Consider the following 27929-nt stretch of genomic DNA (forward strand, 5'->3'; position numbering starts at 1 on the left):
AAGCAGTAAGGATAGGTGCGCATCTTCGCTAGGAATAGTTTGACGCCGTGATGCGGCCACCGGTTGGTTTCATGTGAGGATGCATCGACAGGACAGGCTCGCGAAGTGAAGAAGAGTCCAACTTCGCGTGAAGAGTAAGAAGATGAAGTAGTTGTTGTTGTGCGGTGGGTGGTAGTGGAGTGGGAATCAAGAGGATCGGAGGTTGGACTTGCGCGGGAAGCGGGACGCAGTCAAGCAACAAGCACCCGATCAAAACTGCGGGTGAGCGAATCAGCCCTGGATTCTGACCATCTCCGCCCTCGTGTCGCCCAACGGCGCAGCTTGAACTTGAATTTAGCCCCGAGCACACCACAGGGTCCTCAGATTCTCAGTCTCTGAAAAGAGTCTACTAGGTCCTCGCTCTATGGAAACGCCTCTAAAATACCGTCAGACAGCTCACGGTGTCATTCTTGAGGACCTCAAACAGCATCCCCGGAAATCCAAACAACTCCGTGTTGCTCATCACCCCTCCAACGTCTGCTGTACTATGGCTGTCGGCCTTCTCTCGAGTTGGGCTTTCCTCGAGGTCACCCAGCAGCTCTATTGAGCTCTCTGGACTCTCTCCCCACCCCCGGTTGAGAACCATGCCTCGCTGCATTTGCTTCTCCTCGTCCTCGTCCTTGTAAGTGTCATGCCACACCTCCTTCAATGCTTGAGATATCTCGGAGAATGTCATTTCTGACGTTAGGACGGACTCTCGGCCTTCTCCACGAGTCCGTATTACCCACCGACTTCTTCGATGACGATTGAAGGCGAACGAACCCGGTATATTGCCGTGTAAGAAGATCTTGGTGGCGACCAGTTGCGCGCTGGAAGAGGCAGGACTCTCACTGGGTGCTGAATCGGGAAAAGGTATTGATCTTGTGGCTGGGGATGATATCAGGATGTCAAATCCATGCTTAAAGTAGTTGTAGAAACACTCATCACCCGACGAACCCACCCTATCTTCCTCCACGTCGGGTTCGAAATCTGACTCTTCGGTATAGCTTTGGACTGAAGACTGGTCTGTGTCCAATGCCTGAGGGTCGAGTCCCGGGGACATGCTAGGCCGCCGCCGGTTCGCAGGGTTGCCGGCGGCATGGATGGAGATTCGCCTGTCATTTTTACGATATATGGCTTCAGGCGGCCCCAGCTCTGCCACGAGATCTTGTGGCGTTGTTTCACTCAATGCGATCACCATAGGGGGAGAGCCCCTCCGGAGTAATTCCAGCCTGCCACCCCCGAACACTCTGACCTCTTCAATCTCGTCTGGGACCGTCTCAACGGACTTGCCAACCAGCGTTGGCGAACGAGGATATGTTGGAGGCCTCGTGTACAGGTTTGATCTTGCCTCTGTCCACGAGGATCCTGAGAAGACGGCCATAGACTTTGCCGGTCCAGTTGCATTGGACGACAAAATCGACACAAAATCAACCTTCTCAGACCAGGATTTGTGTTTCACGGGAAATGTGAATGCCAGTCCTGGATACGAGAGTACATAAGTACCATCTGAAACGCCGGGAGCCGGAGCAATATATTCGCCGGCGTATGTTGGTCCAAAGAGACGATTGTAGACATGTCGAAACGTTGGCCCAGTGGAAGAGCCTTCGTCTTGGCCGATCTCGTCCGAACCCTTAATTCGGCGGACCAGATCTGTATTCTTATAAACAAAGGAGCTCAGCGAGAAGTCCAAAACTTCGATTAGCCGCAGACGCTGGTCTGGGCCATCGAACCGAAGCCTCAGCCCGTTATAAGGAAGGCTAAGAACGACTGGTTGCGTGATTGGCTCTGTAGCGGAATAGGACAAATCGAGCTTTGGATAGAGTTGCGGTGACGCTTTCAGCCTTGTAATTATACTGTAGATAGAAGATCCAAGAGCTGATACGATTAGCATCAATAACTCCAAGGAAGGATATACACGTACTTATCCAACTGATGCCCCTTTCTGGCTGGATCTGAAAAGCAGCCTTGGAGGCGGTTTCCGTCATGACGAAGGTAGCATGCCGGGACAGAAGAGGAACGACGGTAAGTTGCCCGCCGAGGGAAGGTCTTTGTGATATTTAACCTGATGACCACATCAAACAAGAATAGAAGACAAGTCACAAGGGAGTCAGAACAAGTGCCACACGAGGTTAGGTCGGGCCAGCGCATGGACCAATCAGGAGCTAGTACCACGAGGGCCTTATCACGTGCTAGCCTTGCCGCTTTAGCGCCTTGGCATTGTTTACATTCCGTCCTGTTTCGTTTTGCTGGCTGAGGGAAGCATCGCTCCGCCAAACTCGTATCCTTGTTCCCTAACCCCGGTACCTTGTTATATGGCGAAGTAGACCCAGATGCAGTTCCCGCACCCTCAATAACACTCCATCTACTATCACCCGCCACTACTGCGCCAACATGTCAGGATCACACCGTCCTGGATATTCTTCCAGCAGAACCTCAATGCGCCCTCCACCGAGACCGCATGGCGCCCACTATCCCTCGATAACTGGCCGAGCGCCATCCCCAGCAGAGTCACTGTCCTCAAGCGGTGCTTCTAACGCAGGCACTAAAAGAAAAGAGAGGGATTTTGATCAGGACCATGGCGAGGAGACAAACATCCACGTCGTGGTGCGATGTCGGGGTCGAAGCGCGAGAGAAGTTCGAGAAAACAGCGGGGTGGTGGTATCAACAAGCGGAGTAAGAGGAAAGACTGTTGAATTGTCAATGGGACCCAATGCAATCAGCAACAAGACCTTCTACTTCGACAAGGTGTTCTCTCCTGCGGCAGACCAGACGATCATTTTCGACGACGTCGTAGCGCCCATATTGAACGAAATGCTGACGGGATTCAACTGCACAATATTTGCCTATGGCCAAACGGGAACGGGCAAGACATACACCATGTCAGGTGACATGACAGATACGCTTGGACTGTTGTCTGATGCGGCCGGCATCATTCCTCGAGTACTGTACTCATTGTTTCAGAAACTGGAAGCAGATGAGGTCGAATGTTCAGTGAAATGCTCATTCATCGAGCTCTACAACGAGGAATTGAGAGATTTGCTATCGCCGGACGATTCTGCCAAGCTAAAAATCTTCGACGACGCAAGCAGGAAGAGCCACTCCGCCACAGTGGTCCAAGGCATGGAAGAATCGCATATCCAAAATGCCGCAGCTGGCATCAAGCTACTGCGGGAGGGCAGCCACAGGCGTCAAGTGGCAGCCACCAAATGCAACGACCTCAGCTCTCGTAGCCACACAGTCTTCACCATTACCACCTATGTGAAGAAACCCAACAACACAGGCGAAGACTATATCTGCTCCGGGAAACTTAACCTTGTTGATTTGGCTGGGAGTGAAAACATCCAAAGAAGTGGCGCGGAGAACAAAAGAGCCGCCGAAGCCGGACTCATCAACAAGAGCTTATTGACACTTGGAAGAGTGATCAATGCCCTAGTGGACAAAAGCTCGCATATCCCTTACCGAGAATCGAAGTTGACAAGACTGCTGCAAGACTCGCTAGGTGGAAGAACAAAGACATGTATCATAGCCACAGTTTCGCCAGCAAAGAGCAATCTCGAGGAGACGATTTCGACCCTGGATTATGCGTTCCGTGCGAAGAATATTCGCAACAAACCGCAGGTCAATTCGATGATATCCAAGAAAACTTTGCTGAAAGAGTTCACCACCGAGATTGAAAAGCTCAAGAGCGAATTGATTGCCACAAGACAGCGTAACGGCGTCTATCTCACCAATGAGCAGTATGAGGAGATCACGGTCGAGAGTGAATCCAGGAGGATACTGAGCGAGGAACAAAAGGCTCGGATCGAAACGATGGAAGTCAGTTTGCGCAACAAAGTCCAAGAGCTCTTCAGCCTGACCAACAACTTCACAATGCTGAAACGAGACAACGAAGGGACTCGGGCGACCCTGGAGAGCACAAAAGACGTGCTTGAAAAGACCGAAGCTGTTCTTACAGACACAGCAAGGCTGCTCGAGGATGAAACTGCTCTTCGCGAAGCACATGAACTGACGGAGGAGAAACTGCTCGGAATTGGGACAGAGCTGGTCTCGACTGTGGGTAACTCTCTGAAGGATATCGATGGTCTACAAGCTAAACTCAGACGGCGCTCTCTCCTTCACAACCAGAACCGCGAGGCGTGGGACTCTTCTCTAACTCGGGTCATTGACGTCTGTGGCCTGGTTGACGAACGCATCGGAAGCTTTCAAGCAGCACATGCAGAAGCCGCCGCCGTAAGCTCTCGTCGCATCAAGTCCTTTATAGCAGCCGAGATGGCGCACATGGAGACTTCTGCACAACTATCTAGGGAGAAGTCGTCCCAGCTGGCCGAAGACTGCGCTGGTGTCGAAAACCAGTCATCGCAGGCCAGAGATTCGATGAATAACGTTCTCGAGGAGATCAAAGATCTACGTGAGAATGTCAGGGACAACCTAAGCGAGGGTCTCCAAGGTCTTTCCCAAGCAGCTGCGAAGATATCCGCGGAAGTGATTTCGGAGCTTGAGCAATTCCATACTCAGTTGCATTCGTCTTACAGCGGGCTGGGGAAAGACTTTAAAGCGATGTTCGATGACCTTACCAGACAACTGGCGGGCCAGCGAGAGGAAATCGAAACCTTGTCATCGGCGCTCCAAGCGGCCAGTCGCACAAGCATCGAGGCATCGCTGTCGGCCTCGACCCAGCTCGAAGCCATCAGGGACGAAGAGAGAAGGGCTGCTGCGGAGGAGAAAGAAAAGCTCAAGGAGCAGATCATGAAGCTGGTTGACTCGTCACATCAACAGCAAGAACAGAGACTGTCTAGCAGACTGAATAATGTTCAGTCACACCTCGTTGAGGCGACAGAACAGTTCGAAAGTGCTGACAAGTCGTATCGTGAGGGAATAGACAAGTGGACCGCTCAAGGCGACGAACTCATGGCGCAGGTCGTCACGTCAAAGGACGAACTGAAGACTAAGATTAAGGGCGATTGGACGGTATGTACAACACGACTTGGTCATGGGTACAGACTAACATCTCGCAGGCAGTTAGTACGCGCAACTTGGCCATCCAGAAATCCACCAAGGCCGTCCACGAAGAAACGGTCAAGATCGTCGACGCTCAACTTACGCAAATGTCGACCCAAATGGGGGCTCTGGACGAATTTGTGACGCGGGCTCGACTGCAGAACGACAGTCATCATACTGAACGCTTACAATGCTTGAACAAGGCTGTATCGCGTGCTCAGGATGGTCTCAGCAGTCTTGAGAAGGAGTCGGAGCAGCGCCGTGAGATATTTAATCACTTTGCACAGGAACAGGAGACACATCGAGGAGAGCTCGAAAAACTCGTGGGATCATTGGAGGCAGAGACCAGGCGTCCTCTCCAGAACATAAAGGCAGAACTCTCAGAAGCAACTTTGATCGAGTACATTCCAACTGGAGAGACGCCACAAAAGAGGGAGTGGAATTACCCGACATCCCTGCCACGAACCGAAAATCACGAAGCTATCATTGCTAGGCTGAGGGGCTTGCCTGACCCTCCTCTGATTGTCAAGACGCCTACATCAACAAAGACGCCTGGCCCTTCGCCGAGGAAGCAAGCATCCCCGCGCAAGGGGCCAGCATCGCCTTCGAAGCTGCCGAGTCCGAGCAAAACCAAGGTCTTTACGGATGTTCAGAATCCCACAATCCAGGCATCTTCTATTACATCGCTACCTCAAACACAAGGCGCCGCCAGTGGGGTTCCCCCCACTGAGCCGAAATGTGGGCTGAAGGAAGTCGACATCAACGTGATTAACAGTAATCGAGCGACAGTGTCGTCGTCGACATCTATGACATTGTCCAACATTGACGAAAAGCCAGTGCTGCTTGACTTTAGCAAGAGCGTTGGTAGCGGAAGTCAACAGCCACCACTCAAAAGGCATGCGACGACGAATGCCGTTGTCGAGAGCAGATTGCCTACTGTGAAGCCGGGCAGAGTGACGAGGAGTACAATGGCTGGGTTAACAGGGATAGGGATGGGTGGCGTGGAGAATTTAAGTCAGAGCATCGGGCCGATGGGCGGAGGCAGGAGGCTGAGAAGCAGTCCCTCCAGCTAGACACCCATGGCTGTGGCAGAGGGTGTTGTCTTTTGGTTAATACGACGGATGGAAGTTTTTTGCACTGCGGCGGTGGTCACTTGGGGAGTTTTGGAGACATGTTGGCGGATCCTGATGAATCGAATCACATTGCGTTTTGTTAGAGATACCCCCGTCAGTTGGCCGTTGTTTTGTCGCTGTTTTTGGGCGGGTTGATATCAGGGATGGATTGAGGATACGTGGAATGGGTCTCGTGGGGACTTGGGAGGTCCTGGATGAGCGAGAAGGAAATCAGTACCGGGAACGTTATGGCTGGGCTCAACTACAAGCACGTCGTACGTACCTCGTTCTTGTTGTATCTGATCCCAAAGTCGATAGACCTGTCGACACCAAGCCACGCTTTCCACGTCGCGACCATCGAGTCTGTATGTAGCAGCCGAGATTGGCCAGGCCCGGCATAGGCTTGTTGTCGAGTCGGTAGAGGTACGAGGGAGGGGGAGACCCTCTCACCTGTCGGATCCTGTGTGATGAGCCAGGAGTAGGAGTATGGGGAACGTGGACGTCAGCGGTTCTACCAAGATACAAAAGGTTGTGTGGGAGCATTGGCATTGGGTTTACGCAGACCACAGACTCCACTATGGGGACGGGGGAGGTTCTTAGTCTGGAGAGATACCTACTTTGTAGCTAAGAGAGACAGTTTCGATGAAATGCCTCAGACCTGTTGAAAAGCGAGGTCAGGAGGACAACTCATCTCTGTGTTGGTGTGCCGGTATTTCTTGCAGGGTGGAACGCAGAAAGAAACCTTCCCCCCCCCCCCCCCCTTTCCCGGCCTCCTTTCCCCGCCTCTCTCTTCATTAACTAGAGATAAACCAGGATGATACAGACGCTACCAAGACAACCAAGTCAATACGATGCTCTACGCCGCTTTGGTTTCGCTTTCTCCTTCTTTCCGGGCTCCCATTCCGGCTTTTTGAGCGCCTCCAAAAGTATTCTTCCTCTCCTGGTTCGATCGAGTAGATAGTGCACAGTCTGGGGGAATGCCTTGCGATCGCGATGTCCCCCGCCTGCTTCCAAAAACTTGTCGCCCAGAATGGTGTTCATGTCGCGAACGACCGTAGGCATCGACACAGCGTGGAGCTTATCACGCAGCTGGTATTCCAGGGACTGTAGCAGAGCCCGGGTCATCCAATTTGCAGTTGCGACGTCCCAGCCGCAAGCCCCAATCAGCTCCTTGCGGTAAGGATTGAGTTTCTCATCGCTTTCCTGGATTTTCGCTGTATAGTCGCCCATCTCGACACCTTGCCACGCCCTACCCACGGTAGCAAGTCCCGCATTGCAGCAGTCAAGAATGACCAGCGTGTCGTTCTGTGCGTCCAAAATCTTGGTCCTGAGGCTTGGTTTTTGCTGGTCTTTATAATGCCACTTCACCCGGGCAACGGGCTGATATCTTTTCCTGGAAGTTTATCAGTCACACGGGAAGAGACTGTTTCCAATTCACCCACCACTCGTTGGTTATGTTCTTCCTAGTTCGATCATTGCCGATGGTGCAATTGGTGCAGCCGTTAGATCCAGCGCACTTGATGCACTGGGTAGCCTCAGCACTCTTGCTGTTGTTGGCGTTGGCAAGGTGCTCCAGGATCGATCTCATCGTGCGGCCCAGCTCATATGTATCGTCCGGAATGTTATGGCTGGGAGTTTAGTTAGAATCAAGGATTGATAGGGCATACTCTGGGCTCTGACCTGACGAATTCCAGTCCATCGGATGACACTCCGCCATGTCCGTGATAGTAAATGATGAGAAGTATATTTTTGTTCTTCTCTCTTGGCTTGCTCAAGAAGTTGTCCACCTCCTTGTGCAAGGCGCTCTCAGAGTTCTTCATAGGGGTATCAAACGTCTTGGCTTTATAGCCCAACTTTTTGAACGCATCTAGAAGCTGAATGGTCTCAGTGTTCAAGTCCTTCAGGTCGTGGTTTTCGAAGGTAAGCAGCAAGGCCTCGACACCGTCATATTTGCTCCGTTGAGGTTTCTTAATCTTCTTTCCCATCCTGTCGTTATATGAGGCATGTTTCTTCGCCTTCTTCTCCATCTTCTTCCCCGTCTTCTTCTCCGTCTTCTTCTCCTTCCCCTCCTCACTCTCCTCCTCACCTCCCACACACCGCTCTGGAGCGGGGTCTTGCGAACTTTGATCGCTCATGTTTCTGCACTTGTCAGCCTCCCCGACGTATTTTTGAAAGCAAAAAGCGAGGAAAGAGCTCGAGAGATGACGTGTGGGGTATACGTACGCTGAGGTAATGTATGTCGATTTGGAAATGAGCCGTGTATTCGAAGGGTTTTCGTGGGGGGGAAAGGACTGGGTGGGCCGAGCACAGCGGGTCAAGAAATATAGACGACATACATATTCCGAGGGTCCGCGCGCAGAGCCTCAATATTCCAGCATTTTGAGACCATTGGGCAGCAAGATCAAATGTCATTGGGGAGGGGGGGCGGGGAAATGCATGCGTCGTGAGTCAGCGAAGTGAAGCTGCAGTTACAGCAATCACATTTATGTGATAAGAGGCATCGACCAGGGGCCATCGGGAGCGAGCGCATGAGCGTATATGCGACAAGCGAAGTGTGATTCGTGAGTGGGATCGGTGCAGCGGGGTAGGGCAGCTTCTTTGACGGCTTCTCTTCATTGAGAGTGCAGCCAAGGGTGGTCCGGGGGGGTGGAAGGGGTTGACAAACCTGCTCAAAATGCGCCTATGCCTTGTAAAATGAGGCTCCTCGGCGAGGAAGGATGCAACCCAGAAAAAACGAGGCGGAAGTCATGGTGTCTTCTCCCCACCTTGGAGGAAGGAGCACATGGTATGTCAACACTGCTAACCCTCACGCCACTGAGATACAACGTACCCTGGACGAACCGAAGCCGCACCACCAGCACCAATGCAGGGCATCCATTTCAGACCGGAGAACACTTCGCGAAGTGTCCTTTCTGCCTCGTAGAGTTATCGACACATATTGCTTCAGGTGGGTGCGGAGGGAATGGACACTTTTTTCGTTGGAGATTGCTAGGAATGGAGATACAGATAGATTTTGACACAACAGATGAAGGAATAATCACTCTATCGACCTGCCAACAACAGCGGTTTTAGTAGCCGTTTGGACCAAGACCCCAGACCCCCCACACGAGACCGGTCCTGCCATAGACCGTATCCGACTGATCACCCCGTACAGAACGCACCAGACAGAGATGTTCACATTGGACCGAGCCAATGCACGGCACCAGCACGCACTGTAGCTTCTAGCCACCGGTTGCGAGGGGGGATTCATGTACAAGCGTGAGGGCAGGGGATCTGCCAGGTTTTGACGCCTTGTCCGAGACAGATTCCTGGCCAGAAGGCAGGTATGGACTGGACCACCGGTGTTTACTCGGGAGGTGCTCGGGCGTTCTCCTCGTGCTCGGGCCAGACCTCCTCGATACTCCATTACGCGTTAGACGAGCGCGGCCGTGCCCTCTTTTCCTGGACGAAGATGTAAAGGTATAAAGCGCAATTCGGGGCCAAATATAATGTATATACCTCCACACCTCGTAGAGACATGAACATGAATATGACTACGAACGAACGTCGAGATCGCGCGGCGAATGACGAGTATACATGTGGGGCACTAGCGATGTACTTCCCGTGTGTGATATTGCCTATTTGGGTATGACCCCCTTGAGCCTGACCCGCCTCGCCGCACAATCTATATCTGAGGAATCCCTCGCCCCTTCAGAGGTGCCGAGGACCCATGAACTGTCGTGGATCAGACTCGTACGTACGTATGTACGTAGGAATGAGCCAGTCGAGAAACGAGGATCAAAAGACTCGAGGACTGAGGACTGAAGAATTGAAAGAGTCGAGAGTCACGAGGAGCCTCGAGGGAGTATCAGCACGGACACCACGGATTTAAAGTACAAAAGTACAACATGGTGCAAGTGTACAAAGTAGTACAAATGTAAAGAGCGACGAAGCGCGAAATGAAGCATGAAGTACGAAACTCCATGGTCTAGAGAAGGAGGGGGGGGGGCCACAAAAACGGAGAGCATTTCAAGGACCAATAATAGACCGACAGCCCGACTGACAAATAGGACTCGAGGTCCAAAGAGAACAGGGCGAGGAGGGAGGAGAGAACGCCTTGGCTGGAGTCTGGCAGTCAAGCTCACAAGTGTACGAGTGTACGAGTTCTCAGACTTGGAACGATATACCTCGTGGTCTGGAGTGAATGAATCACGGGGTTTTTCTTTCTCAAGGGAAGAAAAAGAGGATGATCTGCCCACAGTGTGTACGAGAAGACCGCTGCTTTTCTCCTGGGGACCATTGTAACCAAACTAAATAAGTCGCCTTCGCTATCACGGTTGTCACATCCTATTCCTCTCCGCCGGCCACGGCAGCACCCACAGGTCCTGCGATGCCGCCCGCCTCGATTACCATCCTGATATCATCGAGACGTCGCTGGAACCGCTCAATCATGTCCTCCATGCTTTCTCTTTCCCTCTCCATCTCGGCGTCTCTGTCTCTGTCCCCGATGGCCTTGTCCTTATCCTTACCTCCCCCCAGATCGCCGGGTGTGTTTCCCCTCCCTTCAATCCTCAGCATCAGCCCTTCCCCATCTTCACTGGGCCCGTCCCCAATGGTCGGGGCGGCCGAGATGCTAGTCCGCAAAACCTGCCATTCCGCGCTGAGACTGTGTGCGGACGTCACCTCGTAGTTGAAGAAAGGACCAACACCTACACCGCCACCCGAAGAACCAGTACCTGCCGGGGTGGCGTCGTCTTGGTTCAGGGTGCGGAGCTGCGGATGCACGTCGAGAATTATATAGTGTTCACGCATATCCGCCGCGGGCGGGGGCAGGCGAGGCACGTTAATGCTGTCATCCTGACGATGAAGGCTGTGGTCTCCCGGGGGCCCGTGAAGCGCGTGTGTCTGATGGGCGTGTAAAAGTGGCCGTGTCTGTCGTCCCGATGTAGCAGCGCCTGATTCCCCCCGCTGCGTGGGATCCAAGATCTCCAGGCTCCTCAGCGCGGCCTCGGTGATGATGTCCGCGTCGTCGTCTGCAAAGATGTAATGCACCGTGGGGTGGTAGTGTTCGTTGGTGACGCTGTCCTCGATCAGGGTGAAGAAGGGCTGGAAGGACGGAATCGGCAACTCCCCCGGGTGGGCAGACGCGGATGCCAGGCCATGGCTGTAGTAGTGTTCCGACTCGGCCACGGCGTGCTCAGAGTACTCGGGGTTGTGGAGGGTGAGGCTCGGTCGGTGTCTGAGTTTGGCCGGTTGATGAGACGCGACGATCGGGTCGTCTTCGAAAGGCGGCGAGGGTAGGAGGCTACGAGTACTTGGAGTTGTCGTCGTTGTAGTAGAGGACGGCTGCTGTTGCGGTTGAGATGGAGGAGGAAGAGGACCGCTACCACCACTACCGCCGCCGCCACTTGGAGTCCGCCGTGACGTGGATTTCGACGGCGAGGATGAGTGTGCGGAAACTTGAGCTTGACGGGCCTGCTGGGACATGTCACAAGAAAAATGCCAGAAAGGTCAAGCAAGTGGCAGAGGCGGCTACATCGTGACAGATGGTGCCGCGGCGTGGATGGGTGGGATGGATGGGCGAAGCGCAGGCGGGTAAGGGAAAGATGCTTTTGCTGGGCAGGCAGGGTAGGCAATCGACGCGAGGCGGTTTGTTCGATCCATGCAAGGCAAACAATTAATGTGGAGACTCGTGTGGGGTGAAAGAGGAGGAGCATGAGACCAGACAAGGCTACGAGGCTGTGGGCTGCCAGGCTGCCCAATTCATCTACTGAATACTCCGTACCAAGGACAAGTATGTATCTCGTCTTACAAACACACAATATGTGGCAAGAGGTTCACCCTGTGCACATTTCAGCGGCTGATTCCGAGTATCCGAATATGTTGTACAGCCCGACAGCGACGAATCCCACAGGCTTCATGTTTCGAATGTCAATCGTTCTGATTCCAATTTCAATTGTCTCTGACCCACAGCCTCCTGGGAGAAAGCCCTTAGATATGGCTGACCGATATTGACACACAAATGTGATAAATAATGCAATGATCGCACCATGGCAGCTTTGAAAACAAACTAGTCCTTTCCGACCAAAACCTAACTGTCCCCCGACTTGAGTCGGACGTCAACCATCGGCTACTCTGATTCTAGCAACAAAATCCTCAAGGCCACCCAGTGCACTCGTCGATCCATGCGGTTGTCGAACAGGGGATAAATGGGATATCTGCCCTCTTGGCCTTCTCCGATCTCTTCTCCATTGCTGGCTCCGGAGCAGACTCGACACTGCGCTTCTTGACAACGGGAGCAGCAACAGCAGCGGCGGCGGCGACATCGTCTTCAGATCTCTTGACAACGGGTTCCGGGGCAGGCCATCCAGTGCAGTCGTCAAGCCACTCAGTGGTGGAGCAGAAGATCCTCGGAGCTCGCTTCTCCATGTCCTTGTTGTCTCTCTTCTTGAGGTCTTCCTTGACAGCATTTGGCACGGGAGCCCCGCCGTCAGGGTTGGTCAGGGCACCGCCAAAGCCCATAAGGGTGTTCCAAGTCTCAGCGGTGGATCGATCGCGAGTTCCCAAAGCTCGAATCTTGGCCTGAGAATCGCGACAGAGAACCTTTGCGGCCTCATTCGCGCCACAGACGGTGGCGAGTTGGTCGCAGATTCGGTTGGTAATGATGTCTTGTGACCATGTTAGTGATGGCTTGGAACTCAAAGCCGCCGGCGGAACTTACTTGGGTTGGTTGCTTCTTGTTGACCACGGGCACACAGTGGGTCGCTGGGTAGGAAAGTAAAGTCCACCAACGACCGCGCGCCGAGTCCACCCTCATATTTCATGGTCGGCAGGCAAAGGCCAAAGTCGGCATCCTCCTTCATGATAGATTCTTTGCCATAAGACATGACGGCAGCCGAGGCTGAACCAACAGCCAGCAGCAGGGTCACGGCGGTAGATTTGACAAGCATTTTGATCTCCCGAGATGATGCTGGAAACAGAGTAAAGAGCGTGGGAATCAGTTGTGGTTGAGAAAGGAAGGACTGTTAGAAAAGAGCCGACCAGCGGTAATGAGCGAGAAAATGGAAACAGAACGACGACGACGAAAAGAAGGTTGGAATGATGAAAAGGAAATCGACTTGGCAATGGCAGGTCTTGGAAGTTTCTTATAACCAATTGACCAGGACGCGCGGATGGCAGAGCTGCCGACGGGACGTTTCGAATATGAGGCGGAGTGTGTCGTGGGTTGCGTTTCACATGCGGCCAGGGGGTTTCGCCCAACCACTTTTGGCCGAGGCCTCAAACAACGCCATCTCTGAACTGAAATCATGCTTGCTTTGGAGGGAAGGACCGTGGTCAACGGCGGTCAGAGCTCAATTAGTGACGGGGAATAATAATAAGACGATCTGTTGCTCTGAGTGTGCAAACTAAGGATGTACTGTGCTCTGGGTAACCTGCAACCCATTCGACAACGAGAAAAGAACACAGGTGCACAGGAATTTGACAAACCATACACGGCGCATACATGACCAGGAGATATTTCGTCAATCCCACACCTACATCTCTCTTTCTTCATGCGATATTTTAGTTGTAGCAGGGCACATCGCAAATGGTTGGAGGGTTCAGAGGCGGACGGGTGTGGAGGGACCCTCAATTTGACCAGGACCATGTGGGCATGCCAGAGATGGACAACGGAGACAATTTCGAGCGTAGAGTGACGCAGCAGAGTGAGACTGGAATGCCCAATTCCCAGAGTATCCTTGATGGTAATTGCCCTCAGGTCGAGGCGATCAAGCATCTGAGGCACAGTGGTGAAGCGGACAGTGTCGCAAGAGGGAAAAGGGGGGGCGCAGGCCAGAAAGGGCTTAGTGTTTACGTCTCACGTGCGTTACTAGGCCAACCAACGTCATTGCTCTATCAGTCACGTGCCAGCCTTGCACCTTACACGTGGCTGAACACTCACCATATGTTCTTCTACTGAACCTCATCACCAATAGACGAGGCTGAGCCGCCCATGTAGAAAGCGAGTGATGCACCAATACATTGGGTCCGGACAGTGCCGTGTCTTCCCATTGTTTTGATTGCTTTGTTTCCAATCGCGCGTCTAGTACACCATCTGTACAGTTTGGCCTTCAATGCTTGTGTACGTGAACGCCGCCATGGGCCTTGATCGAGCCCTTTTCGTTGTCCCAACACCTCGAAAAGCTAGCCAATTGCTGCTCGTGGAAGCCGGCATCTGAGACCTCAGACAGCATTGTCATCTCCCGCGTGTTTCACCCCGCCTAAACAAACAGAAAGTTCAGGGCTTGGGATAAGTCCGACTTCATACAGTCATGCTTCACCCCATCCGCAGCAATAACAAGTCAAGGACTCGATTCACTTGACTTCATGCTCGTGGACCTCGTTTTGCTCCTTCTTCCCTTGTCCCTCACGGATCGACTCCGGGGCCACTGCAGCGTATGGATCCTCCTCTGCCTCGCCATCCTTCGCATGATCTCCCACATCTTCAGCAGACCCAGCGTCAACGGCATCACCCCGGTCAAGTTCCATGCCAGTCTTGGGCTTGTCCATGATCTCTGTCTCCGCTTCTGATTCACTGAACTCAGCACTGTCCGCTGGAACCGTATCCTCATTCCCGTTGCCCTTGGCCGCGCCCACCCGACCGTCGCGAAACATTCCGCCGAAAGGAGAACTCCTCCTTGCCACTTTGGGACTCGGTTCTTGCACCTCGATTACGACGGGTCCAGTCTCCGTTTCCGCGTATTTGTCAATGAACGCCTCCTTCAGGACTTCGTAGAGGAAACTATACTGCAATTCGTTCATGACCATCATCATGCGCTGTTCGCGGAGCGTATTCACAGTTTCCCATATCAGATCGTCTTCGTCTTTTGGATCGGGTGTGCTGGCTTTAACAGGCCCACTCCGACCCCATGTGCCTGCGCCGTTAGAATTCGTCGTCGGTGTATGCGTACCTGTCTGTGGAGGGGAAGACTCGACCAGTCGGCCTGCTTCGAGCTCTTGTAGAAGGAAGTCGAGTGCTATCCAAGTGCCTGTTCGGCCGACTCCGGCAGAGCAATGCACAATTCGTGGAGAGTCACCCGCAACTGCCCTCGACACTTTAGTCAGTTCCACCAGAGCTCTCCGGTCTTCGGCTTCGGGTTTGCCAAAATCTGGCCAGCCGTGGAACAGGTAATGATAGATTGTTTTGGTGTTGCCGTCGATCGTCAATCGAAGTTTGCGGACTTCGCAGCCAATCCTGGCATCGTAGTCCAGGGAAAGGAGGGTGACAGAACCACATGAACCTTGCTCCTGGGCCGCATCATCCTGTCCGTTATCTCGAGCAGCACCTCGCTGCTCACTACGAGTGTCTTCGGCATCTGTTCCAACACTATCAGTCTCAGCGCTTCTCGTACGGGAGTCCAGAAAAGGATCACCATCATCCGCGGCCTCTGTGTCCCCATCATCATCTCCCCCATCCTCGTGGGCAGGTAGGATTATCGTGGGGTTGTCCATGTCGTGAGGGAAATACTGGGCGCATTTCTCCTTGTTTCCTTCATAGAGCTGTGTGAGCATGATAATAGCGCCCACATCGCCAGGAGTCTCCTGCATGACCATGTGCCAGAAGTGTGAATACTGTCCCTCCTTTGGACCTTGTGTAGCGATGTAGTTGCTTTCGACTGGAGCTGTTGAGGAAACTGAGGGTGGCCCAGTCGATGCTGGAGTGGAAGTACCACTGCGAGACTTTTTGGCGAGGCGACTCCTGAGGGTGATGGGGGACGCGTTGACGTAGTCTGATCCTCCAATCGGTTTTTTCAATTTGACTCTCGACGATTCCCAGGGCTGGACATTACCGTAGCGATTGCGACTGAGGACAGTCCACGAGCGGTCGACCCGGAATGGAGACGTGTGGGGATTCTGCGAAGCATGCTGGAGACGGTATCTCTGCTTCCACTCCAAATCCTGGAACGCCAACGAGATCTCTATTGCACCGCCAATTAGATGCTCGACCGAGTCGCAGTGAGAGTGTCAACGTCTACTGGTACTTACTGGCACGGGGTTTGTTCAGGTAGGCAGGTATCTTGACATTGACTTGCTTTGCTGAGTCATCAGGTTTGCCAACCGCACCGTTAGATTGTCCCTGACCACGAGAAGTCGGTCGAGATACGGTCATTGCCGTTTCCTGGGACCGTTGCCTCTTGATAGACCCCTGTGGCGGAGTGCTTAGAGACAAGGATTGCGGCATGATGTCGGTGATCTCGGCGATGGTTGCTGCATCGGAGGAGTGAGCTGAGCCGGCCCGACTCACGGAGGTGGAGGGGACCGGAAGCGAAGAGGAGGTGGTAGGCCGGATGGTAAGGGTTGGGATAGGTTTGTTCTTCCTCCCAGAGGAGTGGATATGAAGTCTCTGCAAAATTGACGGGCGTTTGGGAGGGGTTTGGTTGGAAGATTCTCCAGAGGAAGGATCCTGAGGAGCGGCACCGGCTTTGTCGGCGAACAGCCTTGAGACGGTCGTCGTGATCGTGTGCCGCGATCTATGAAAGGAACACCAAGAATTTGAGGGTCGCTGGACACAAAGGAAGGCCAGCGCTCAATGGCTGGGTGGACAAAGAACGGTTGGAAGATGCTTGGCGAGCGGGTGGTTGATGGCGGAATTGAGGTCGTGCAAGGCCGCGGTTGCCAGACCCTACAGTCGACAATGTGATCGTTCGATAGATCCCTGTGAATCTCTAGTCCTTGAATGCCCAGAGGTATCAAAAGGGGCCGTGTTCGAGATGGATCTTCACTCTTTCGGAGATGGGGTGCGTCGTCGTCGGTTTCAGGAAGCGCTGGAGGGGTCTCGACGTTGAGGAGTTGCCGAACTGCTGCGCTGGATGGCCAGATAATGGGCAGGCTGTTCTTTCAACGAGGGAGATGGTCGGTACCCTTGTTCCAATGGAGATCTTTTATGGATACTTTGATATGGATTTTATGCTTAAGCGACTATGGCATTGTTCCAATCAAGAGGAAATCCAGAGAGAGCAAACGACACCAGAGAGGCGGAATGGCTGACCTCATATTGCAGAAGGCAGAACGCCGGGGCGTCTAGCAGCAGCCCAAGCTTTCGGTAAATCTGCGTCAATTACCACCACTTTCTCCATCTTCCCCAGCCGTGAGCGTCCTTTCTGACTGTCAAGTCGTGGTATTGTCTCGTCATATTCCAGCACGAGGAATTTGTCTGGTGCCGGATGCGGAGCGATATCGACCACTTGCTTCTCATTTTTGCAGACTGCGCCGCAGGCAGCATCCGTCGAATAATCGCCCGACCCATCAATCAACCCAACACCAGCCGTATATACTGAGATTCCCTTGACGCCTCATCGTCGACGGACACTCCTCTATCGACACTGCGCCGAAGTTGCGCCCGGGGCTGTGCCGACTCCTGCCTGCGTTTTCCACAATGGCTTGGTGGTGGCTTCTCGAGGTCTGATTGTTTCGCGACTCACTTTCGTCAGAAGTCAGACCTACTGACCTCTACACAGAAGCGATTAGTAGAAATGGTAGACGATTCCGTCACAGACCCAGGCCCATGCCTCTCTCATCCTCCCAACTTGAAACTCTCTAACCTAGACAACACGATCCTCTAGCTCCTTCGAAGTCCCTCCTTTCACCGCGGTGTCCAGCGCGTCCACAAGAAAGTCCACGAGCTACAGCATGGCAAACCGCCGGAACACTATGGCGGCACGCACCTCGACAGTATGTGTTCGGCAATCATTCCTTATTCCCATTAACAGACCGTCGTGGTGTCCCCCAAGAAGAAAAGAACCAAGCTCATATGCGTGGTATGTGAAACAGGCGACCAAGCCACCGAGCGAGGCGTCGGTCACTTTCTCAAGCTATTCTGGGAGGAGTTGAAGACGGGTCACAAGCCTGGACCGCCAACGAAGAAATGAAGAGCGGGAGATGGCACTGCACAGTCATCGGGTTGTTATACACATGGACGCCCAATGAGTTAGGTGGATTTGGGAACGATCTGAATTCGAGCGAAGGCGTTGAAGGCGCAGGTAGGCTTTACTATCGGAATTCATTTGCCATAATGTGCTTGAAGCACGGCTGGATAGGTTTGTGTGTTCCCTCCTCTGTAAATATGCGAGTCCGACACAAGATGTGTTCCAACAGGCACTTGACTGCACTTGCACTTTCATGAGGATTGCCTTAATATGGACACAAGTCATTTTGACCAAGTCAGGTCTCAAAATGAGATGCAAGCCGCGATACCCATAGATGCTCTCGCGCTATGGACTCACCAAGAAAGCTCTGCACCAAAGCTATAAGATCGGATAAAGATTGGGTTGGCTCAATTCCTCTCTACATGGGGGCTCGACCCTCATTCCATCCGAAGAGCAACTCTCATGCCAGCCAAGATCGTCTGTGTTGCTTCTCTCTCCGGGCTTCACGGACCAAACAGTGAGGAATGGCGGACATGCAAACACCTAGAAAGTTGTTCACATGAAATGAAACTGAGGAGCTGCAGGGTTTGGAGAGTGCCTCGACGTGCCACAATAATGTATTCTGTTTTGTGTGTCGGCGTCAACTCTCTGATCTAGTATTGTCTGAACAACGGAAGCGGCGTGAGCATGTCAATGGTCGATCAACCGGTCCCCAAGGGCATGCCTGGAAATTGGCATGTTTCTGTCCTAGGTAGGGATGAGAGGAGATAGGAAGTCCAATGCTATTTCCAGGTTGCTGCCCAAGACTGTTTACTTGTGGTAGAGATCTGCGGTCTTCGAAAATGAGGCTCGGATGGCCATGGGCCTCTCAAATCTGGTTTGTCGCCTCTTATTCGCCAGCCACTGGCTTGACAGAGATCCCGGGGCACAAGTCAGCAGCAGGGAAACCCGATACAGCGGTGTGAGATTGTCGTCTGATTTCGAGAGTGTCGGACCACGATGCCATGTTACTGCTGTCATGCACGTCAAAGAATCCCCGGGAGGGCAGTCGGGAGACCCAAATGCCTGCAGCGGGATAGAGAGGCGGGACGGATTTGAAAGCAGTTGGACCACAAAGGGTTCAGAGCCCGCAGCTGGCCACACAACAGCGGAAAACGGAGTGCGATCGAGAGCCGCACAGCATACGTCCTCGTCTCCAAACCGCTGTCAGCCCTGTTGGCAACCTGCCGGGTCTGTCAATGCTCAGGCTCCAGCTGCTGGCTCCAGCTCTTGTCAACAGCCCCAGGGAACAAGGGGTGCTGAACAGAGGAAAGAGTTGGAAGATCTGCGAGGTTTTCCTGGGTCACTGTCTCGTATGCTGGGTGTCGATTTACACACGCGTACGCGCGGGTTGCGCTGCGCCGCGCCATTCCTGCCCATCAGCAGACTTGGAGCACCCTGACACCGACAGCCACAGCCACAAACAATGTGTTTGTCAACCTGTGGTTGGTGAACCATTCATTTATTAGCGTTGTGAAACCATGCCATGTCCAATCACCGCCAGACCGTCGAACTGTCAACGGACGATCCATCCCGCCGATCTTGGTGGTGGATGTGACTGACAAGCAACCGCTCAGGTCGCTTGCATTATCCCAGTGTGATGTTGGGAATGCTTTGTTGTTTCGCAGACATGCTCAATCGCACGGCTGCCGACAACACAGATGATCCAATCAAATATGGAATTCGGTGTGGGTTAGAGCCCGAAATCAACCTGAACACCGACCTGAAAAGGATCTGGTGCTTCTGAGCTGGAGTAATTGGACAACTTTGGAGAATCTCCGTGAATGGGTCCGTCTTACTTGGGGCCAGATGCACTTGTTTAACCAGAGCCATATCGAACCGACCTTCTCCCAGGGCTGACTGAGCCACCCTTGCGCGTAGAGGGACACATGTCAACTTGATTGCACGAGTATTGTAACAAACCCAACAGCGCCAATGAAAATGGGCCTTTCCAAGCTCGTCACCTAATACTCCACTCTTTGATGGTCATGATGCTCTCCGAGTACGAGGCAGAGTTGAACGGGCGCATCAGACACCCGGCCACTCTGAGTCCGCAGAGTGTGCGTCATGTTCGTTGCACTGAAAGAGTCCAGAACACGCTGCCCCTTGTGTGTGTTTTGGCGTATGAAAATCACCACGTCTTGGGCGAGGAGCGGCAGATTCCGGAATATTTTAGCCATTGGCCATATTGTGATCTGGTTCTGCTGATGGGCGGTGGCCGACCCCTCGCTTGGACGAGGCGAGTCTCTGGGGGGCCAATTACTGAACAATGCCCGTGGTTGATATGCAGAGCTCCTGCGCAACCGTTGAGAATAGCTGCACATCACTGTGACTAACAAGTCATCACAGCCACTAGCCGCCCAATCAAAACTTGATCGCTGGAGCAAAGGAGTCGGTGTTCACATGCCCAATGTTGCTCCTTTCCCCTGGTTGAGAAGCAGTGCATCAGCAAGATCAGCTGTACAACCATCGGTTGCATGTCGCGACTGCGAAAAGGAGGAATGAAGGCGATTCTACTTGGTACACCCAATAGTGCAGGGTCTGGACAGGACGAGTAGTGGCTGGCGCTAAGACATGCAGGAGATCGTTGATCTGCGCAAAAAGGTGCTTCAGGTCGACCAGCTGCGAGGTGTCTGACAATCCTTCAACTTGAAGCCCGAGTGCTCACATTCTCACCGGTGAATTGGCAATGATTGTGTAAAATGCCGAACTGGTTATTCGTATTCCTGACGGCGGAGCTCAAAATGGATAATCCCAAGCAGAGCCTGGGAAGCGGTGGAGGAGTGAATACCTTTGTCAGAATCCCTTGCAATCGGATCGCGATTACTCGATTACTCGTGGGACGGCTGGTGACGGGTTGGACTTTGTCTGCCACGTGTTAGTGGCGTCCTGCCAGTGGTAACAATGCAAGCGATATCCACCTTCATCATTGACATCTGTTTAGGACATCGTACAGCAGGGGCGTGCATGAAAGTGGACAGAATCAGTGAGAATGGGAGAAGGAGTCCCGAGAACACCACCAGATTGAGTTCTTGGTAGACTTTGAATCGTGTCATGTGGATATCTGGAGGCGTCCGACCGACCTGGCAACCTGGATGGGTTTGCTGGATATGCAATAGTGAGGGAGCAATACGAGGACGCAATTGCGGCCGTCGTAGCATCCAGTTAGCTACACCTCCGAGTGGCCCCTGGAGAACGATGCACATCCACCAGGGCCCATGGTTTTCGATGAGACTCTGGGTGACAGGCGGGCATCGTGGATAACGTACCAAACGAGCAGGAGTCCTTCCCCATAGCCGACCTCTGATTGGGCTTGATCCCAGAGTTCTATCCAAGAAAGCAGGGTCGCTGAGGGATATTCGGGAGACGTCAAAGCAGGCTACAGAGTCGAGGGAAAGCCATGATTTCGGAGCGTGGTACTCGCTCCACTCCACATCGACGCCATGTCATTTACCCAGCTGGTTTCTGAACTCAAAATATCCTGTTCCGGGAATGGTCGCACTGCATCTGGGAGAAAAAAACCACGGGCAGCATCACATGCTCGATCCGGGAGAGTGGAATCTTGAAAGTAGATTCGTGACATCTTGCGAAAAAGATGCGCCTTTCCAGCTCCGCCGCAAACTTGGATATTGGAGCCGTGATAGGTCGATGCCCGAAACTCTGGCAGGTCAAGCTTGATGTAAGCCAGCCACATGGTTTCGAAAGCGCCGCCCTGATTTGGCCCCCGCAGGTCGGAGAAGGCATCGGTTCCCATTATTGTTCGAAGCTCACCGCATTCTATCAGGAAACTCACGGCGGGAAGGGTGTTCCGAAAGGCTTCTGGTCCAAAGCAGCAGTTGGCGCTGCAGATCGGTCTCTATGTACGTACTCGAACGACGAATAACAAAGTCAGTAAGGAGGCAGACTCGCGAATGCCTAATAATAGGCAGCATTATTTTGGCGGAAAGAACTATGTAGATAACCGAGAGTGCGACGGGGGGACTGTGGTATCTTCCATGGGCCGAATTGGCATCGGTTGTAGTATGGTGAAAACTTAACTGCTTGTACGGAGACGCTTGTCTGTTCGCTTCTTGCTCGGTGGCGGACAGCATGGCAAGAAAGGAAAAAGAAAGTTCCATCGAAGGTCGACTCTGGCGCTGCCACGAATCAATAGTGGCAAGCCGATACGATGATGATATACATTAATGACGCCCGGGGGGTAAGGGATCAGAAGGTTCTGATACGTCGACTTGGATCGATCTGAAAGGGATGACCGCAAAGTCTAACGCCCAAGGACCACCGGGGCCGTCCGATTTGATTCGATAAGCTCCCAGATTCCACGTGTACATGTACATCCAAGATGGTGAACGTTGGCTCTGACTTGGCTTCGAATTGGCTCGGAGTCCATTTCCAACCGCTTGGCCAAACAAGTTCTTGGCCTCACTGCTCTGTTTGTCAGGTGTCATCGTAGCCTAGCTTTTGATTCAAAGTCTTAATCGCATAAAGCTCAAAATTCATTGGTGAAAGGAGGGTCGTAGAGAACACGTCAGTGCTGGAACTTTCGGCGGGTGTATTGGATGCAACTGCATCTCACGGCCAAATCGAGAACGGGGCTTCGCGAGCGGTATCGCTTCTGCTTGTGTACCTCGTATCTCGCGGTGAGACCAAATACTGGAGGCGCCGTTGGTCGGCGTTAAAGCAGAGCTCAAAAGAAATTGAATGGCTATGCTGACACTGAGCGTGAGAGTTGCTCACAAAACCATTTCGCTCTGGCGTCTCTGGCGCCTTCGCTTAGCTGGAGATCAGGGTGGGTGGAGTTGGTGTTGCTGCGAGTTTGAGGGAGCGCGAGGTTAGGAGGGGGAATCGAGCATCGAAGCGATGAACAAGGGCCTGGCGAGTAGTAGGCGAGACAATTTGGGAATGGTAGAAAGCGGCAAATTGGCCTCAGATCCAAATCCAAAGTTCAGTTGTGTGCGGGTGGGTGGATGAGTGGGTGAGTGGGTGAGTGGGCGAGGGAGTGGGTGAACCACGACAATACAAGACTTCTCCAAATTGAATTTCTGACTGTTGTTACACAGCATGACAAGTAATGAGTGAACAACTGAACAGTCCCTAACGAACCGGGCGGAAACTGACCCGGAGACTTGGAAGCACGGCCATTTGTGAGTGAGCGGTAATGCATCTCCACCACTCCGCCGAGAACCCAAGTGCTCGAGCAGTGCAAGTTGCGGCGGTGGCAGTCGGCAAGTCTCAAAAAACCCTCAATACGAGGCACCAAGTCTCGAGATTCCAGGCCGGGGGATGCGACGGGAAAAGTGAGGGAAAGTATGTTAGGTACGGAGCAGGTAGGGGAAATACAGCCCTGCCCATAGGGTGTGGTCAGACCTGCGGAAGCGAGTAAAGCAGATCTCTGGGGGGCTGACCAAAAAACCTACCTACCTACATCGGTACCCAAGTTTACTGCAGGGTACACAGGAACCGATCTACTACCTGAAGATCATCAATACTCGTACATGGTAGGAAGCCGGGTATGGCTTCTGGGTAAAGTAACTGACGCCTGATGACGCCCCCTCGTTGGTAATTCCTCAGGTAGGTAGGTACGAGTAGGTGGTGGCCAAGCAAGCAAGCAAAGCAAACAATCGCTGGGGGCTTTGAAAGGATGATGAGAGTCACTTTGGGCGGCTGGTGGGTGGTTGCTGCTCCTCCAATGCCCTAAAACAGTTGCACCATCATTCTCCCAGGGCCCCTGCTTCTCTCCCAGCGTCTTCCCCCCCCCCCCCCCCCCTTCTGGTGGTGATGGGTGAGCCCTTTGGCCCTAAAAACTCATTCCTTAGCCAGCCTTCAACTCTCCTCCCCCCCGCTTTTTCTTTGGCTCTTGGTGCAATTCAACCAACTCCATCCACTTCCCAGCTCCGACCCTTCCCCCCTTCATCCCAGTCACAAGCATCGTAGGCCGAGACCATCGCGCGGTGCATCGTTCCATGATCATCGTCCAGACAAGGCTCGCCCCTGTAAGCAGTCTATCGGTCTATCGCAGAGACGAAAAAGCCACCGTCCTCCCATCCTTTTCCCCCTGGTCTGCGTAGCTCGCTCAGGTCCAAAGAAGGTCAGACTTTACCTAAAACGCCATCTGCCTGGAAGGGCGTCACCAAGCGTCCATCCACTTACGACGTATTTTTGATTCCCTGGTGCACCTCGCAAGCCCACAACCCCCCCGGGTGCTAACTGGCTGACTTTGGCTGTGCTGGGTCAGACTTTCAGAGAGAACAACTGACAGGGGTCCCAAACCTCTCCTTGACTCGGCCTGTGACTCGCCAAGGGCACAAAAGCCCACTTTTTGCTTTTGCACACTGCACCTGGACATCCGGATTCAAGGTTCCCACCTGTCCTCCGGCCCATGCTTAGCGCGATCTCTCGATCTTTCTCCGCCCATCTCGCTCTCTAAGACTTGCTCATCTTCATTCTCTCATCCATCGAGCCAACCTTCGACCCCGAAACCCGTCAAAATCCCCTCCACTGCCACCAACGACCCTAACACCCATCTACACATGCGCCCTCTCCTCTAAAGTCCTTTTGTTGCATGTCCTGTTCTTGCACATCTTCCATTCCGACATCCTCTTCGACGCTTCGTTTCGACAAGCAAAGTAACTCGAATACGTCCTCATCACTCGACAGCGATCACAGGGAGACTGCGCACTCCCGACCACCTTTCATCCCACCACATCAAGGAGCGGGTTCCTTCCTTTGGGTCGCCTCAGGTACTGGTCTGTGTTCTCAACAAGGCAAATATCAGGAGTGCAGGCCACGACGGCTTCTTGCACTGTCTATACCCATCTTGTTGGTGCAACAACAACAGCGCTGGGCCCAGGCTTTGCGTCACCTTGGGGCGGGCAGACTTGCAACGTCGGGCGGAAAGATACATTGGCAGCAAAACAGCGGTCCGGCCTCATGATCCATCGTGCTGCCTTCAAACAATAGAACAATAATCGCCGCTGGAAGGAGATTGTATATTGAACATCGCTACGATGGCAACAATAGAAACCGCTCCTCGACCGAGGTAATGTCTTACCCTTGTACTGACTTAACTGAGTGCTGATGGGTGTGTCAGAGACACGTTGCCATCTATAAGTCATCTCGAACTCGACACCGTCAGAACCGACAGGAATGACCTCTCGAGGTATTCCATTGGCAATGGTCTGAGCATCAGCACGGCACCCTTGGCCAGTCCCACGGCCTCCATGTACTCGGCCCCGCCTCAACCATACTCATGTGCACCGTCGACATCAGGCTCGACTGCGGGCGTGTCGGGATACATCTCTCCTCCCGAGTCGACTACTCGACGCTCCACAAGAGACGAGAAGGAGTCGCCTGATCTTCGCAAGTCCCTCCCTTCTATCCACGAAGCTCTGGGAGACAAGTCGTTGCCCTTTTCAAGCTCGTCCCAGCATCAATCTTTGCCCACGCCTTCTACCACTGTTGGTCCGTCGTTCTCAGAAGGCCCCAAGGGCCCCATCAACCCCTTCTCCCAACCAGCACCTTCTGTGCCCGTCCTACGAGACGTGTTTTCAACGTCTCAAATGACCTCATCGACCCCGACGGAATCGCAAGCCCCGAAGCCTCCTTTTCCACCGCCATCTGTCCCTGCCCCCGATCCTCGTCAATCAGTCTCTCAGACTTTTGGGTATCCCGGTTCTCCAAGTTCTCAGCAACAGTCAAACTTTCGTTCAACGGCTCTGGCTAATACCACATTCACGAACCATAATGAGACTGCCCCCTCTAGATCTCCTCAAACCTATGAGCCAACTAGGCAGCCACAGCCGTTTGCCCCGTTCAATAATCCTGCTTCCGCGAATGCATCTACTTCTATAAATGATGTCTACCAGTTCACCGCGGGCTCGAAACCCGCAAACGAGGTTCCATTCAACGAGGCCGTCAAACGGCACTTGGAGGTGTTTGACGTCGAGTTAGGGCTCAATGAGGTTTGTTTCCCCCGTTTTCTATGAGCGATGTGGCACTGACGGTGTCTTTAGATTAGCGAATCCTGCCTGCGTATCCTCGAATTTTGCCGCACTTGGGGGTCACGTATTCACCAGGGAAGCCGATCGTCCTACGTGCAGGAACCTATGCCCTCGATAGGGGAAGCAGACGAGGTCCTCCGTTTCTCCCATCGTTCTTTCGAGCTTCTCAGTTACGTGCGAGAAGTGGCAGTTGCTCAAGAGAATGCCAAAGCGGAACAGCAAGCCCGACTTGTTCGAGGCATCCAGCCTGAAGAAGAGTATCAACCAACGGCAGACGAATACAAAGGTGGGGGTTATACAGGAGGCGATGCAAAGAAACGACGCGGAGTTCGTATCCCTGTGGTCAATTATGTTGCTCTAGCTAACGCAGTCACAGAAAGCCGCGCCGCCAGGCCGATGTCACAGTTGCAACCGTGCCGAAACCCCCGAATGGCGAAGAGGTCCGGATGGGGCACGCACGTTGTGTAATGCTTGTGGCCTTCACTACGCCAAGTTGACACGAAAGTTGGGTGTCAACAAAGCGGCAGCTATGACCGGGGCGAATCTCCGGCCCAAAAACGCCGATTCCACGAGGCCGTAACCCAAGACCTACTTCTAACATGGAGGTTGGGGTTCTGGGGGCAGAAGAATGGATGAAGGCGACGAATTTACTTGTTGACACATGTGCAAAATCTCTTTTAGGAGACACGTTTACGACTATGTGGTCGATTGCTCGGGCACTTTTACGACGAAACCTTTAATGGAGTTTAAGCGGCGTCTTTTGGTTTGATTTCAACGACGCTGACCGGTACACAACATTGGAGTCACCAATGGAAATGATGTGTTTTTTGCTCAACGGACTGTACAGATGAAGCTTGGAGTCGTGGAACGACCAAAAAATCACTCTTGGAGGGAAAAAGACGGCGTCACTGTGTACAGTCTTTGTGCCTTATTAGAGGCATCATGGGGAGCATGGGCGAAAGCGTCGTCCGGGGGGTGGGGGGAGGCCATTGTGGGCTTGTTCTCTGATACCCCGATCAAAGCCTTATTAGAGGCATGCGGAGCATTTTGGCTCCTGAAAATATGTTTTACGATATTGTTATTGCTTAGTTACAGGGTGGCATACCGATGGAACAGGTTGCTGGGCGGGTGGATGGGTGAATGGATGGGCGATGGATCAGCATCGTTGTATGGGGGATGGGCCGAGGGGTTTCGCCTTGTGTGTTTGTCTTTGAGGTTTGACTTGACCCTCCCGGCGAATGAACAACATACAGACGGGTGAGAGAACGAGCTGATCCTCAAGCAGGTGCATGGTTCCCCTCGGTCAGCCTCTATTCAACTATGTTTCTTCCTGGCGGCAACGGCTGTCGGGGAGTTTTCTCAGGGAACCATCATCATCACATTATGGAGTACTCATGCAAGGTTGCAACTACAAGAAAAGCAAACAGAGACTATTCACAATACTATTGCAGCAGCCACAAGCCCCAGCTTGGACGCTCGCTGGTTTTATCGCATTTTGTTTTCCCTCGCATTGTTTTCCCGTTGCTAGGGCTGCGCTTCCTAGATGGAAATCTCTACTAAGAACGGCTGGCATATGCTCGTTGGGTCAGCAGACAGCAGGCCATTCTGGAGCCTGCGAGACAGTGGACATAGGCTATCTGAGTGGACTTGGATCGAGGCAGCCGCGCAGCCCCCGAATCCTACCGGACCAGAGGTCTCTGAGACGGTTCTGATGCTGTCAACCATTCACGTGCTTGATACTGGGTGTGTGTACGAGGATTTGTTGCCTGCCGGAATTTTCCAAGCGACCAGGAGACCAGACGCCACTAGGACAACTGCCAGATCACTGGATCGAGATCTACCACTAAGTCGGCCAGACGTTTCTGGCTGGTACCGAA

The 27929-nt window shown here is 53.1% G+C and overlaps 7 protein-coding genes across 7 annotated transcripts; 2 read left to right on the forward strand and 5 right to left on the reverse strand.

Annotated features, from left to right (window-relative positions):
- Positions 1 to 415: 415 nt before the first annotated feature.
- Positions 416 to 2006, reverse strand: AYO20_07086 (hypothetical protein; the record flags this gene model as incomplete). The annotated part of the gene is made up of 2 exons (XM_022645373.1): positions 416 to 1854; positions 1943 to 2006. 2 exons carry the CDS (start codon positions 2004 to 2006, stop codon positions 416 to 418), a joined length of 1503 nt encoding a protein of 500 aa, XP_022498591.1.
- Positions 2007 to 2412: 406 nt separating this feature from the next.
- On the forward strand, positions 2413 to 6092 carry AYO20_07087 (hypothetical protein; the record flags this gene model as incomplete). The annotated part of the gene is made up of 2 exons (XM_022645374.1): positions 2413 to 4989; positions 5037 to 6092. The coding sequence occupies 2 exons, from the start codon at positions 2413 to 2415 to the stop codon at positions 6090 to 6092; spliced, it is 3633 nt and encodes a 1210-aa protein (XP_022498592.1).
- An 882-nt stretch (positions 6093 to 6974) lies between these two features.
- AYO20_07088 (hypothetical protein) lies at positions 6975 to 8266 on the reverse strand (the record flags this gene model as incomplete). Its single annotated transcript, XM_022645375.1, has 3 exons — positions 6975 to 7524; positions 7574 to 7759; positions 7812 to 8266. The coding sequence occupies 3 exons, from the start codon at positions 8264 to 8266 to the stop codon at positions 6975 to 6977; spliced, it is 1191 nt and encodes a 396-aa protein (XP_022498593.1).
- A 2191-nt stretch (positions 8267 to 10457) lies between these two features.
- Positions 10458 to 11597, reverse strand: AYO20_07089 (hypothetical protein; the record flags this gene model as incomplete). Its single annotated transcript, XM_022645376.1, has 1 exon — positions 10458 to 11597. The coding sequence occupies one exon, from the start codon at positions 11595 to 11597 to the stop codon at positions 10458 to 10460; it is 1140 nt and encodes a 379-aa protein (XP_022498594.1).
- A 669-nt stretch (positions 11598 to 12266) lies between these two features.
- AYO20_07090 (hypothetical protein) lies at positions 12267 to 13060 on the reverse strand (the record flags this gene model as incomplete). Its single annotated transcript, XM_022645377.1, has 2 exons — positions 12267 to 12778; positions 12832 to 13060. 2 exons carry the CDS (start codon positions 13058 to 13060, stop codon positions 12267 to 12269), a joined length of 741 nt encoding a protein of 246 aa, XP_022498595.1.
- A 1405-nt stretch (positions 13061 to 14465) lies between these two features.
- AYO20_07091 (hypothetical protein) lies at positions 14466 to 16332 on the reverse strand (the record flags this gene model as incomplete). The annotated part of the gene is made up of 2 exons (XM_022645378.1): positions 14466 to 16069; positions 16137 to 16332. 2 exons carry the CDS (start codon positions 16330 to 16332, stop codon positions 14466 to 14468), a joined length of 1800 nt encoding a protein of 599 aa, XP_022498596.1.
- An 8727-nt stretch (positions 16333 to 25059) lies between these two features.
- AYO20_07092 (hypothetical protein) lies at positions 25060 to 26632 on the forward strand (the record flags this gene model as incomplete). Its single annotated transcript, XM_022645379.1, has 4 exons — positions 25060 to 25091; positions 25143 to 26013; positions 26065 to 26379; positions 26429 to 26632. 4 exons carry the CDS (start codon positions 25060 to 25062, stop codon positions 26630 to 26632), a joined length of 1422 nt encoding a protein of 473 aa, XP_022498597.1.
- Between the last annotated feature and the right edge of the window lie 1297 nt (positions 26633 to 27929).

Source organism: Fonsecaea nubica, assembly GCF_001646965.1.
Source record: "Fonsecaea nubica strain CBS 269.64 chromosome Unknown Scaff48, whole genome shotgun sequence".
Classification (NCBI taxonomy): domain Eukaryota; kingdom Fungi; phylum Ascomycota; class Eurotiomycetes; order Chaetothyriales; family Herpotrichiellaceae; genus Fonsecaea; species Fonsecaea nubica.